Source organism: Osmia bicornis, chromosome 1 (assembly GCF_907164935.1).
Source record: "Osmia bicornis bicornis chromosome 1, iOsmBic2.1, whole genome shotgun sequence".
NCBI lineage: Eukaryota > Metazoa > Arthropoda > Insecta > Hymenoptera > Megachilidae > Osmia > Osmia bicornis.
In genome coordinates, this window is record NC_060216.1 from 14,268,246 (window position 1) to 14,282,913 (window position 14,668).

Below are 14,668 nucleotides of genomic sequence, written 5' to 3' on the forward strand. Positions count from 1 at the left end.
TAATTTTCCATGTAATTTATTATATCGATAATGCTATTTACAGGTGAAACAAAGCTTAATAATGAAAAATGATTCTTCGAAAGCTAATTGCAACCGTATGCAACAATCATCAATGGCTACGTAGATAAATTTTCCATAATAGACAATCTTTTGTTATTATTATTTCACAGTTTAAAGAGTTCAAATTCTACTTACATCCATTCATTGAAATTTCATCTGTACATTAACACTTCTCCTATCTCAGATATGAGATAAAGAGGAAAAAAAAGCATTTTAATACAGTATTGAATGTACATGTACACATATACATTTAGTATATTTCATCAAAAATCAAAGTGATATAATCTTACAAATAAAGGCTACGTTTAACGCTACTTAATCCTAAATTACATTTACCGTGTCATAAATATTTCTGTCTAAAAAAAGAAACAAAAAAGGATCACGTATAAAGGAAATAAACAATATATCCACGTGTTATACAAGTAAATATTAACGGTATATTCACGCAAGCGACGATGAAAAAGAATTGCATCTCTCAATGGAAGGATCTCCCCTTCGATGAATTACTTTTCGAAGAGAATATGATGAAACATGAATGAAAAATGTATATATAAATACAAAATTAACGCGATATCGTCTTTTGACTATACAAATTTTTGGTGGAATTTCAAAAGTCCTACGAGACAAGATTTCAAAATAATTCAAACGCCCCTCGACGATTTTTAAATAATTTCTCTGTGCGTTGCACAGAAAGGAATACATCTGATTAGACAATTAAAGCAATTATAAACAAAATTACTACTAGTGCATCGAAAGTTAAGTAACAATTTTTGTTTAAGTTATTCAAGATTAGAGCTAACACCAAAAGATAAGAAACGATTAAATAACGATTGTTAGAAAAAGAAATCTATCATATTTAAGCAATTGATCATATCACAAAACAAGAAATTTAAATAAAATTAAAAAAAAAAAGGAAAGACTCCACTCAGTGAACAAATGTATAAAATGAAACAATATTATATGAGTTGAACTTTTGATATTATACTCTGCTATACACCGAATTAATAACATTCAGTTATTATATTAATTAAAAAGAAAAGATGTTTTGGTCGAAATATAATACTAATCTATTAATAATACGCGTAGTTTGGACTCGTTAAAGTTCTCGTTACGTAAACGCTTCGTTGCAAGGAAAACAGAATAATTGATACTAGACAGTTTGTGCTTATTATTTACCAAGGAAGATTAACGACTATGAATTTCTTTCGCCCACTGATTAGTTTCTTGGATAAAGAAAAAAAAACGCGTAGGCACTTGCCTCGTGTTTGCTCAAACAGATTAGTATTCAACAATAGCACATGTGTACTTTTATAGTAAAGTACAATGCTCGAACATCTCCATTCTTGAAATAGTTTTTAAACAGTCGTATAATTTCCAACGATTTTTCTAACCACAATGTATTTTTAATGATAGTGTACCCTCTTACACAAACCTGAATTCGTATCTATTTTCTGTTTTAATCTAGAATAATCTAAGTACCTTGTATAAAACACATACAACCAATAATACACGTACGTATATACATTATCTTTTATTACGAAAAAGGAAACAAATTGAAATTCATACCTCATTTAAAAAAAAAAAGAAAAGAGACGAAAACACACTATCGTTAGAAATTCACTGTTTCCGCGTATCAAGACGCGACAATCAGATTTTCAAGCCTCTTTTTTTTTTCTTTTTTTTTTCTTCATATCTGTACAAAAATATATGTGTGTACATACACATAACTTCTCATATGATACTCTGACCTACAGTATGTTTTAAACGAAAACGCGTAACGTACATCACCGACGCAATGAATAACTTAATACTAATTAAAAATTGGAAGGTATAATCTTAATTAGTATTTCAAATTATAAATAAGATATTCGCGATTGATTGATTTTTTTAATTAATAATCGCTACTATTAAGAGGCTTCCATTTAGTAAGGTGTTAATAGTATGTTCCGGTATGCAATTGTTTAAAACACACTGAGCGCCATTTTGTTCTATACGTAGCACACATTCATAGAGTTTTAGTACATGGAAACTCAGTTGATACTCGATTTCTTTAACAATTAATTGTACAAAGTTTCTTTTACGCCAATCGATCCAAGATAAAAATTTCATAGTTTTTTTTTGTACACGATACAGTTCTGATTTTGCATACCGTGCAAAAGAACCACACTTAGGTAGACAGATAGAGACACGCACGTAAACACATATGCATAAAAATAAAAAAATGAGTTTGCGTTTGAAATAAAAACGCGACTCGACAGTCGAATTAAAACGTAATTAAAGAATGTCGTTATTCGTTAAGGTGATGGTTTTGTACCAGAGTCAACTAAGTTGCATATCTATATCTTTTTCTTTTTGTTTACACTGATAATAACGATATAAATACTCTCTTAATTTTTATTTTATTTGCTAAGAATGAGATCCATATACGTGATGTTTACAATATTTGTCGCAACAATTTTATAATGTACAAAATAAAAAGCAAACTGTTAATTGTACTAAAAACATTTCAGCGAATTACAATGTGTAAAATAATTAATATCCTTGAGAAGTGAAGTTAAACAAATGTTAAAGAAAAACACTTCTTTGTTAGGCCTTTTGAAAATTCATCGCTAAATAATTTTTCATTGTTACCAAATTATAAAATTGTACACTCTGGTCCAAAATCCACTGAATTTCAATTAATCGTCTCAGGAAGGCAGATTTAGATATGCTATATATTTGCGTGTCAATTCTATTTCATTTTTTTTCTTTTATACAAACTATAACTTATTTCCATCTACATCATGTTTTCGAACTAATCTTCTTATATGTATATATGTATAATAACTATATTTTAATACACACATCTCAGTCTATCTGTACATACTATTTAGCGCAAAGGGGATCATCGTCACCTTAGACGCCATTACAATTAAAAGCCGATATAAAAACCGACGGAATCTTCATCGAAGTAGAAGTATCTTGAAATGACTTTTCTTCGCTACGCGTATTATCGTCGTCGCTAATTTTTCCCTTCAAATATATCTTCCCTCACTTCCCTTAGGGGCCGTTCATAAAGGACATTCATAGATTTCTGTTGTTTTCAGACTTTTCCCTTTCCCCTTATCACACACGGTCAATTTTTGTTTAATTTATTACTAATTTATTATTAATTTTGTTTAATTTATTGAGTTTGTACTACACGTAAAAAGAGTAATTATGAATAATTAAAAATTTTAATAGAAGGCTGCTCAACAAAATTTATACATAGATGTCACAAAAGACTAGAACCTTTCTTTCCCCCCTCTAAGGACGGACGTCCTTTATGAACGACCCCTTGTCGTTCACATCCTTTCATACCTCACTTACAAATTGTCTTAACATGTATGATTTAGATTTAGTTTTGTCAACAGTCATTGGTCTCGCAAAACCTTTCATTTTCCGTCTTCACTTACACAGAGCGAGAGGTAAGGATTAACGACTATGAATGAGATGCAACTTTTCGATTTTCAAAAAAAAAAAAAATGAGAGAAAGAAAAAAAAATCAGAAAAAAGAAAATAGAAAAAATATCATACAAACTACGACACATATCACGGTTCATCCGTGATATCCGTATGAATAATACGCATCAATCATGGTTTTTTTAGAAACAGTATCTTTCTTTACATCGAAACTCTGTAATTAATTTAGAGTCAACGTATTGTGTAAGCACATAGTTTAATGTTGCGAATGAACATTAAACATCAATTATGTGAAAAATAATTGTTTCACGAAGGTATAAATAAATGTATTGTACGCGGATAATAAATCCTTTCCACTTGACAAGTGCTCGGCTTAATCTTAAAAAATAAAAATACAATATACAGCAGGATACGTACGTAACATTCGTCACTTTCCAAGACGTACGAAATCAAGATAGAAAAATAATGTTCGTGGTCGTCAAAATGTTGCTATTCAACAGCGTTGTAATACTTTATCCCCGACGTCCACTCGCGACACAAACAATCGAATGACACCCGGTGACCTGCAGTACCAATCGACTGAATAATTTGTAGGTAACATTAATTGTTAGACTGTAATTGAACAGTCGAAATGATTTGATATCGTGAAACATTTCAGCCTTTTACAGTGCTAACAAGATAACGTAGGCTAGTAGGTCCTGACGAAGGACGTCGTTTCTTGAATATCTGCGTCACTGTCTGTACCTTGGTATCCCTGAGATTGAGAAAGGGAAAGAAGTGCATCCAGGCCTAATGATTCGGCTAGAGGATCTGGCGCTCTTGACTACAGTATAAACAAACGAAAAAGGAAAAAAAAAATGCTGCACTACTTATCAAATAAAAGACATAAGGATATCGTACAAATAGCTATGCGATAAACAGAAGAAAAAAATAGAAGGATAGTAATTAAGCATGTTTTGCTAGAAATATTATTTTACATAAACATAAACAAAATTATCTGTTCTAAAAATAGCAGAGATGATAACAGAATTGCATAAGGTATTATCGTAAACTTACCGTCGAGTTTTGTTCTGCTTCTTTACAATTACTGCATATGTAATCGTCTTCCTCAGCTATTTCTGTGCGATCCAAGCCAACGCAGTGCATATGGAACCAACCCTCACAGCCACCGTCACACTGTACCCAATCAACTTCCCTACCTGATATTTAAACAAAAAAATATAAGACACTGCAATATTAGTATCTACGTCCAAACATGTTCGGTGCAGGAAATATTCTTACCGCTGGGTCGTAAGCAATTAACAGCAGCGCAATCATCTTCTTCGTCAGATGTATCCTGCTTCGTCTTCTTTCTGTTGCCACCTCTTTTCTTTGGGCCTTCTTCACCCTCTTTGCGTTTCATCTACAGAAAAAATAATCAATCGCAGGTAGTTTAAAATTTAAAATTTATTACAGACACTGAAAGTTTTAATTTAAAAGAGCTTACGCTTTTCAGTTTAGATACCTTTCGAGGTCCACGCTTCATTGGCACCGGAGAACCAGCAGATTTTTTCTCCTTCTGCAATCCCTTGCGTTTAGCTAAATTCTTTTCTTCCATTTTTTGTCTTCCAAGCTTCTTAAGTAATTCGAATTCCTCAGATTTCCTTTTTCTTCCCCGTTTTCTCACGTCCCTCGTCTCTTGATTGGGATTTGTTTGAACATCGTCGTACGTTGCATACTTTCGTACGGTGCTTGGACTATTCGTGTGACTTAATATACGCCAGATGTGTTGCGTTTCGTCTAACGCTACTTCTAATAAATCACCTTCCATCATTAGTTCCTCTAAACGCAACCTTGCAGCTTGTGAAAGTGCAACTGCAACGTCGCTCGAGTCACTCGATTGTGACTTACGCTGAATTTTGGATACTGAAAATAATAGAACGTCATAAATATTTTACCTGAACTATCTATTATTGTAGCGAGAAAAAATCTTACTATAAGAATATGCATGTTCGTTACTGTTGAATGTACTACAACTTGGCTCATCATCATCTATAGTAACAACATCGTCGTCATCGTCCTAAAATATCACGCACATAATTGATTATGTGTAACACATACAGCATATTAAAACATATATTTATACTTCATTAACGCTATAAACTTACCGCCGTACTGATCATGCTATCATCTGAATGCACACCACTAAGCGGTGCAATAGCTTGTACCCTTTGATGCAATTCAGGATTATTTGCTGCCTTTTTTAACTCACTACTAATAATTTTTTCGGTTTTTTCGCGAGCTGCCGCTTCAACTAATTTCTGTGACAATACAGACAATTTTGCTAGCGCAGATGAAATTTCATCTGTAGCCAAGGCCTGTCGGGCTCGGTCCTATTAAATGTAAACATTGTTACAAATCATTGTATACGTAATTGTATATCGCAATAGTTTGTTGTTATATATTTTGATAAAAAACCCACCTGCCAATTCATTGCACGTTCTGTTAAACATTGCAATGCCTCACCCTCCGGTAAACGGATTGGAATTTTTTGAAGACTAACTAGAAGAGCCAAAATTGTTTCCAATCTTGGCCGCCGTGAACGTAAACAACAAGGACATAAAAACTTGATTTCTCTTGACATTGGTAACTTTCCTTTATACGATGTTTTTGGTAAAGGTACACAATTTGCTGAAATAACAATGACAATGAATTTTAACAATTAAATTTATAGTTATTATATATCAGAAGTGAAAAATTATACTTACAATGGAACCAATCTTTACAAAGTTCACATTGAAGCATGAGCCCGAACCTCGGTCGACGACAGACACAATACCTCGAATCTTCGATTTCGGTCTTCATTAAGTTTCTCTCCCTTAAATTTCTCATCGCTTCCATTTCGCGTTGTTCAGCTAATTTAAACGCGGCTACAATGGTAGCCGAATCATTGGAATCGTCCAATTTTGTATCACAGACGAAAACGGGCCCTACTGACTCTTCGCTCTTATTCTTCTTAGATTTCAGCGCTTGTATACCGACTCCGATTCGTGGTGACAATGCTTCCATTAAAGTGTAATGCGAATTTTTCCTTAGGAATGTTCTTGCTGTTCTTTCTTTCCAAGTTTTTGCTTGAGAAAGAGTCGATTCTAAGATTGGAAGAGCATCTAGGTGCAATGGGATGTTTCTACCCCGTTTAATTAAATCATCTAATGTATTATAATATGGAAAGTTATCTCTTGCTTGTACGTCTTCCACCATCTTCGACCAATTCTTTGCTTTATTTAATGTGTCTTGAAGAACATCCAAACTTGGTAAATAAGCTTCTACCTTATCAGCCTCGCCAATAAATTCTTCGAGAGACGCGATGGTTTGTCGATTTTTTGTATGAAGGTACAATTTTGCTTTCTCTTCCCAGTTATCAATTGCAAGCATTAATGCTTGTAATTCCGAAAGCGTATTTTCTATACTTAAGTGAGGAGGTATTGTCATACCTTTTTCGATTAATTTTGCGAGATCATCGCGATGTATAGATTTTGGATCTTCTTGGAGAGTTTTGACTTCATCCAGCCATTGTATTTGTGCTAATTTCTGTAATAAGTAAATAATTATATTGAAGAATAAGAATTTCCAATTAATAGACAGACACTAATGTGTACATACTTGTTTTAAACGAACGAGTTGAGGTAGTTCAATGCAAATAGAATCACCAAAATCAATACACTTTTCCAGCTGTTCAATATCACAATCATCCTCTTTAGATTCAAACTCTTCTGCTTCTTTTTGAAACTGTAATACTTGATCAAGTATGAATTTAACTCCATCGGATTCCTTAAGTTCACAGCACAGATTTGTAATTTCTTTGTAGAAAAGTGTTAACTCTTCTACTGTAAGCTTATACTTAGTTTCAACAGATTGCCTAGTCCTATACAAAGAAGTGGAAATCAAATTACTTGTATAAATATGTACCTTATATGTACATTGAAGATCAGTAATACCTAGTACGCTGTTTATTATTCAAAAGTTGTTGTGCAACACTTGCACATTTTTCAGCATCTTGTACAGCAGTTGTTAAAGCTGTAAGCAACTCACTGTCTGGGAATTTTTTACTTTCTGCTTCATTTAAAAGTTCTTTTAATTCATTCAGTTCAATTTTGTCACTTTTCTTATCAGGGTCCATTGCTTCTTTTACTTTTGTCACCCAAGAGTCAAATGACTCTGCTTTTAACTTTAACTTTTGTAGCATAATTGGTAATTCGTCTAAAGTATAGCGATAACGTAATGTGTGCTTTTCTGGAGGGCAGTCACAAAGTTCTGTGAAATGTCTTAAGCAAACTAACTGTGAACTGTGACATGAACATGTAACTGCACTCAAAAAACAAGTTGTTTTGCACACTTCACACTGTCTCTCATCATCTGGTAATAGTTCAAATGCTTCACGTTCAGCTTCTGTTACACCCTAGAAAGCATAATTTTAAACACAAAAATCACTTATGGAACAACTTTTCCCCTGTGCATTTGGAAAAAATTGTGCATGAAATGAAACTGTTAATGAAACACATGTATCCATCTGTAGAAAAATTCAGTTCCAAACAAAAAATATTTTATGAATATATCGTTTGGTTAAAACTATTACTGCTGTTTTTTCAATGAAATCGAAAGAAAAAGAGTAAGAATCTTTGAATCGATGCAGAAACATAATGTTTGTTTAGCATCATGGCAAAGCTTTGAAAACATAACCTCTATTTCCTAATAAGAGTTATATAATCAAGATTAGGAACACACCAAATAAGCATCAACGAACGAAGATTCATAACTAAGGAATGAGCGCACAGAGACTATCTCAACAACATTGAATGCGAGCTAACCAAAAATAACGAAATATATAAAGACATTAATGACGATTATAACGTGGATGGTAGGACTACGATATCCAATGGTTGGTAATTCAGACGCACACACATCTTTCATGTGCTCGCATGGTTATGGATGTGTGTTTGTCGACGTGTGCATACAATGTGGTGGGTAAATCAGTGAGAGAATGCCCCAACATACTATACTGTTTGACCTAAATATATCAGACTTTGCATTTAGAATTATAACCTCTCTTATGTTTGGAGGCAAGATTTAAACATTAACAACATGTACATTAATTTAATGAATTTTTTATATGTTTTAATTAAGAACATAAAATGAAATGTTTAAATATATCTAATAATTGTCTTGAAAATATATTTTATTGATGGCATGATTATTAAAAAATGAATGTTTTATCTAGAATAGATATAAATTTACTCACCCATTCCAACAAATTTTTCCGCAATTTTTTCTCATCATCCACCATTTGAAGCATGTCATGATAAGTTGCAGTTGCAATTCCTATGTCTAATGAATCTGGCTCCAACGACATTTTGCATACCAATTCATCGTGAGAGAATACACAAAATCGCCTTAAATTCGAATAATGCGATATGCATTCTCGTCCAATTTTGAGCTATTAAACATATAACAGAATCTATAAAATACATAATATACAAACGTGTCGATGACAGAATTTTAAAACGGCAGTATACCCAATCTGCAGGTGCAAAATTCACAGCTTCAGCAAAGTTATACCCTTGGTTAAAACCGGCGTGATACGCACGGGGAAATGTTACCACGAATTCACCTGCATGTTGATCAGTTCTGTATACTGGAACACCTAAGTATCATGAGTAAATAGTTAATAATAGCTATTTAATGTAACACAATAATTAAAATCCCACATTACCTTCGCTTGTTAATATGTTAGGATTCATAATAGTTACTAATTGATGAAGTAAATCTGGCTGACTATGAAACAATTCTGGTGCAGCAGCTTTCATTGACTGCTCAAACTTTTCTGCCTGAGAGCCAGGCACACCATACCATGTTTTTGGCTCTCCCCAATGTAAATAATTAATTGAATAGCTCCAATGATCCTCGTTATGCCAACAAAATGTTGCAAAACACATCCCAACATACATCCATGGTACCTTCATACCACTGATGTCGGCATTAATGTGACCTAGGACGCTACTACGCAAAACTGGTAAATTATTCAAATTCCATGATGATTCAGCATACTCCTGATCGCATGTAAATAAATTAACACTCGTTTTCGTTGGAAATCCAGAACCATGGTCCATGGTATGTAAATCTGCTCCATATTCAACTGTTACATCTTCGTCAATTGAAGAGACTATCCGCCAAAATTCTTTCTCTACCAAAGATGTTGGCACCATCTATAACAGAATACATCGATTTACAATTTATGCACATAATCATCATTTTATTATTAAATACAACAATAACGTACATGTACAGGCATGTTAAAATAATCACTCTTGAATTGATCAGCCATTTCACCGAATTGTTGAAGAGTATATTCCCTTTGAGCTTGCTCAAATCCAAATGCTTCCATCGGCTTGGATACTTCTTCAGCAACACATTTTGGACACCGCCAATCGCCTTTTGGTATTTCTGTTAGCGGTGGCATTAAACAGAAAGTATGATAACTATCGTCACATCCATCGCATAAAAGCATACTTTCTTCGTTGTCGCCTCTTCCACAATTATGACAAATGTATTTTGCCAGCTATAAAATAAGTTGCACATAAGACAAAGAAAGTAATTATTTTATAGTTATTATCACAATAAAACAAGGCTTACAGGATCAAATTCATAAACAAGCTTTACACCCCTAGTTTTATTCGACTTCTTGGCTTCTTTGGTATTGAATCCAGCCATTTTCGGGCCAGCTCCATAAAATTGTAACTTTTTAAGCTCTTTGCTATTGTCATCGAAATCCTTACTTCTAAGTCCATCTTTAAAATCAGTATCTGAATCATCACACTCTTCCTTACAATCTTCTTGTTTAACAGATACTTCTTGCTTTTCCTCTTGGGCATTGAACCTTTTTGATCGACGTGAAAATTTTTCAGTTGGAGGTTTAATTTGCTGCCTTGATATAATTCCATGTGGCTTGTAGTCACGATCTTTTTTCTCATTTACATTGGAATCTGGCTCAATTTTCTATAAAATACAATATCATTTAGACACATTCAACAATCTATTGGTATATCATTTTGCAACACCACTTACAATGTCTGTTAATGCTTTGCCCTGTTTAAAAACGTCAAACGGATATAAAATTCTTTCATAATGATTTTTTAAAATGCTTCCAACACTACGTCCAGAAGGATAACCTAGTTTATTTGCAATTTTTGCCCATCTTCTTTCCCTTGTTACAGTTTCAATGCCACCTACAGATAATAATATCAATATATTAATATTTATATCAACCAAATTGTACTTAATAACTTTGGTAATGAAACTGTGGAAACAAACCTTCATCGGTAACTATCTTATGCAGAGAATATAAATCAAGAGCTTTGCGCTCCACAAGAGGAATTTTTAACGAAGAACCTTGAAGCTCCCAGAATTTTGCGATTTGATCCAAGAAATTAAGTTTTATTCTTGTTTTCGCTTCCAGTTCATTTAGTCTTTGTATTCTTGGAACAAATTTGAATTTATCAACATCAACAGCGAATGGTGGCTGCCAGTTCTACAGAAAGACAGAGAACATGTTTCTAAATATTTATGAACAATAGAAGAGACACGGATATTAATAGTTTGTATATTGATTTATAGTTTTTTCATGTATAAAAAATACATTGCAAAACAAATTCATTACATGTATGAGAATAATAGTAACAGTATAAAACAACAAATAATGGTATTTGAAAATATAATACACGTGATTTTCAAAAGTTACACAACATGACTACACATTCAATGAAGCTCCTGTTTAGTATGACAACTTACAGGTCTTCAGATGAATCAATTAATATGATAAAATGAGGATTTGAGGGTGGAATGTGAGAGGGTTTTTTTTTATTAAAATGTATACAACAGAAAAAGCTATTTTCTTTTTGTTACAGTGAAAATTCGTCAACGAAGACATGCATCTCTAAATAATCGATAAGTGCCTTCGTAACTTTTTCTCCTATCATGACGCAACACCATCGTAGGGTCAGTTTAACTGATTTTTCTCATGGGAACGCAATACGAAATGCATACGCATCTACGGTTCAAATAAAGACGCAAATCATGTATTTCAATTTACTGTTAACTTAATGTAATCACGTTCAGTCGCATTAGGAGAGCAAATAACAATACGTGTCATTAAAATAATGTACCCCGCTAAGACAGAACAAACATGTCAAGTTGAAGAAAATAAACGCTACAAAGATTTTCTCCATATACGACGCCCATTTAATGCCGTGACCAGAGTTATTTCCGTAATGGCGTCATCCCGTTACAAAATATAAACTTTTTCAATGAATAATGAGTTGCTAATAAACGATTAAAGAGTTCGGAATAGATTAAATTACAGATAAAACATTAACGATGTCATTAAAATGAATGACAATTGCCTTAACGAAAATCAGTCCCAAAAAAATTAAGAAAATGGTTTTGAGGGAGGATAATGTTAACGGCCGTAAACATGATACATCAATTGTCGTCAAAGTAACAAGAAAAGAGTATTATTAATCTACATATTGATCCACTGAAATACATTAATATATTATATTTCATTATTACATAATAAATTAAAAGAATTAATCACTTTTCTTTTATTGGACTAAAAGGTGTATCAAAAAAAAATTTACTAGGGTAATATAAATATTTTTGTGATTTTTATAGTACTATTTTGGGTGAAAAAATAATTTACAATCGACTTTTAAGATTAAATAAAAATTTTTGATGATAAGATGGCATTTAAAAAATCGTATAGCTGAAAGCTACTGTGAACGTGGGATACGAATAAATAGCACGAAATTTTCAATATTTATTTTATGTAATCCTTCTCAAATTACTAGATGAACGTATTTTTCCCCAAATTACGCAATTTTCAGTGTTTACTTTTAAAAATAATTCGCATTCATTTAACTTCTTCTCAAATACATCTCCCCTAATATCTTCAAAATCATTGGCATTAATTCTGTTTCACTATCACTTTGTCCTTCGTGATTAAGCTACCAACATCAATGTACGATTTTTATATTGTAATATCTTCATTCTCCATACATGTGAAAACAAAATGGTGGCTCAAATCGATTCTAACGATGATACAAATCAAACGAACAATTAATAAAATTTAGATCATAAATGACAACATATGATAACAACACCAAACATCCTACGAATATCTAAAAAAAAAATGAACTGATTCTGTTGCTTCATTATGATGCTTCAACTGTACTGATAAAAAAAAATTGTATTAAATATTGAAATAAATTAGATGATACAGTAATGCCTATAAAATTCAGCACATAACATTGTACAAATTTATAAATATTTATTTATGAAAAAAAAGCAGATGTTATTTGTATTTTTGGATGAAACAGAAGCTTCTAGGAAAATATTAAACGATTCCCATATTTGTGACGTTACGATATCATAATCGTTTCGGAAGGATCGTTGGCCAGAAACGGTGATAATTTTTTCGGCACTTTCTCTATCGATGTCATAGGCAACAGTCCAGATTTCTTGTAACATTTCATGAGATTTTACTAAGGTGACATTGTTTCGATTGTCTCAGCCATTTTACATAGCGTACCTCCTAGCTATAACGATATTAATGTCGCAATGAGACGAGTACCTCTAACGTACTTCGTTTCAGTTTTTTATTTTTTATTTTTCGAGAATTTTCTTACTTGCAGCAACAACATACCGATTAAAAGATATCCGAACGCGTGTTAGATTCCGATGCAAATCCCATCGATACGCGTAAACTCGGAATTCATTTAAGATTAACATTTCGGTCATTCCTTCCCCGTTTAATCGCATTATCTTTCGTTTCATGTCGACAGAAATGTTGCGACTTTTTACCAGACCTTAACGTTTCAGTACGAACGCGAAGCGAAATAACTCCTATTGTCCCCGTAAAAATACGCTGCTACAAGAAATTGATTTCATTCCCCGATTAATTTTCGTTTTGAAGCACGCACTACGTAGAAACTCATTTATTTTGTGATGTCACAAGCGTGATGGTTCGTACGGAGCGTCATAGTGCGTAAACGAGGTCGTATGTGCATATCTTGCACGTTCGTAAGTGAAGAAAAAACAAGAGAAAAAAAAAAATTACAAATTTATCCACTCGGGATTTGTCTGGCTCGAAACGAGGAACAAGGAAGATACCGTGCACAGCGTCCTTCCCACGACAACGGAAGGAAAGAGAAAGCAGCAAGAGAAAAAATGATTGATGCGCTCGGGAAAGATTTACTTACAGGCGGCGGTTTGATCTTACAAATGCCAGACTTTGCTGCGATCGGTCGTATTTTTGCGATGTAACTCAGAGGGTCGTGAAACTCTTCGATACTTGGCTCGAAGACCGGCGCCTCTGGCGGTATGACAAACTCGAAGTCCGAATCACCACGATCACAAGCCATGTCTTGAGTGCAATGATAAGTCCCGAAAAAATCGTCACAACCGAAGTTCGTGTCGAACCTCGATACCATGACTTGAATGCTCAACACAGCTTGGATGTGGATAGGTGGCCCACAACGCACCTAACGCGGGTGAGCACCTCGCGTCAGGTCTGGCACCGTTACTCAGTCACCGGCTGCGAGAATCTATTTGAAAATATGATCTGATGAACCATCATCTCGAACTGCATTTGTATATTTATTATAAAGCAGTTGACAAACTATGTGATAGCCACGAAACACACAGTACACAACATTCACGCTATCACGCGGAGCCTCGCACACGAGCAACTGTCGTATTCCTTGTTTCGTATACCTCTTCTTCCCTTGTGTCTATTTGATTATTCTGCAATAGTGGCGCCACCATACACCATGGAATATGTCAGTGTATAGTATTTTTATTCACCTTTTTCTTTTTTATAGAAAGTTTGTAGCATTAGATGCCAATAGAAAAATATATTATTTATATAAAAAGATCTTTAGAACTTATGTGATAGGTGGAAGTTCGATAATACTTCCAAAGTTTGTTGAAATTGTAAGAAATATGCAAGTTGATATGTTGGGAATAATAAACGACAAATAAAAATGAAAATTCCCTATGAACTATTTAATTTTAACTATTATTATATAATCAAGATAATAAGTAATTTCTATACTTATTTAGTAAGTGCGAAGTA

At 33.3% G+C, this 14,668-nt stretch overlaps 1 protein-coding gene across 2 annotated transcripts; it reads right to left on the bottom strand.

The window, feature by feature from the left end:
• On the bottom strand, positions 1-14,308 carry LOC114883217 (lysine-specific demethylase lid). Of its 2 annotated transcripts, none has more exons than XM_029200794.2 (18): positions 13,794-14,308; positions 10,849-11,065; positions 10,603-10,763; positions 10,171-10,533; positions 9,818-10,096; positions 9,251-9,743; positions 9,054-9,181; positions 8,780-8,974; positions 7,479-7,939; positions 7,144-7,405; positions 6,249-7,071; positions 5,963-6,171; positions 5,649-5,873; positions 5,476-5,560; positions 5,006-5,406; positions 4,783-4,903; positions 4,558-4,700; positions 1-4,255 (listed from the first exon to the last, which is right to left on the bottom strand). In XM_029200794.2, the coding sequence occupies exons 1-18, from the start codon at positions 14,022-14,024 to the stop codon at positions 4,190-4,192; spliced, it is 4,863 nt and encodes a 1,620-aa protein (XP_029056627.1). In that variant the 5' UTR covers positions 14,025-14,308; the 3' UTR covers positions 1-4,189. The 2 variants fall into 2 exon arrangements, with proteins under 2 accessions (XP_029056627.1, XP_029056626.1); XM_029200793.2 differs by having other exon boundaries at positions 1-4,324; positions 13,794-14,307.
• Positions 14,309-14,668: the final 360 nt, after the last annotated feature.

Coding starts and splice junctions, on each gene's coding strand:
- LOC114883217 (XM_029200793.2), bottom strand. CDS start 14,024: ATGGTATCGAGGTTCGACACGAACTTCGGTTGTGACGATTTTTTCGGG. Junction 11,066..13,793: donor GTAAGATCAAACCGCCGCCT/GTAAGTAAATCT, acceptor GTCTTTCTGTAG/AACTGGCAGCCACCATTCGC. Junction 5,874..5,962: donor AACGTGCAATGAATTGGCAG/GTGGGTTTTTTA, acceptor TACATTTAATAG/GACCGAGCCCGACAGGCCTT.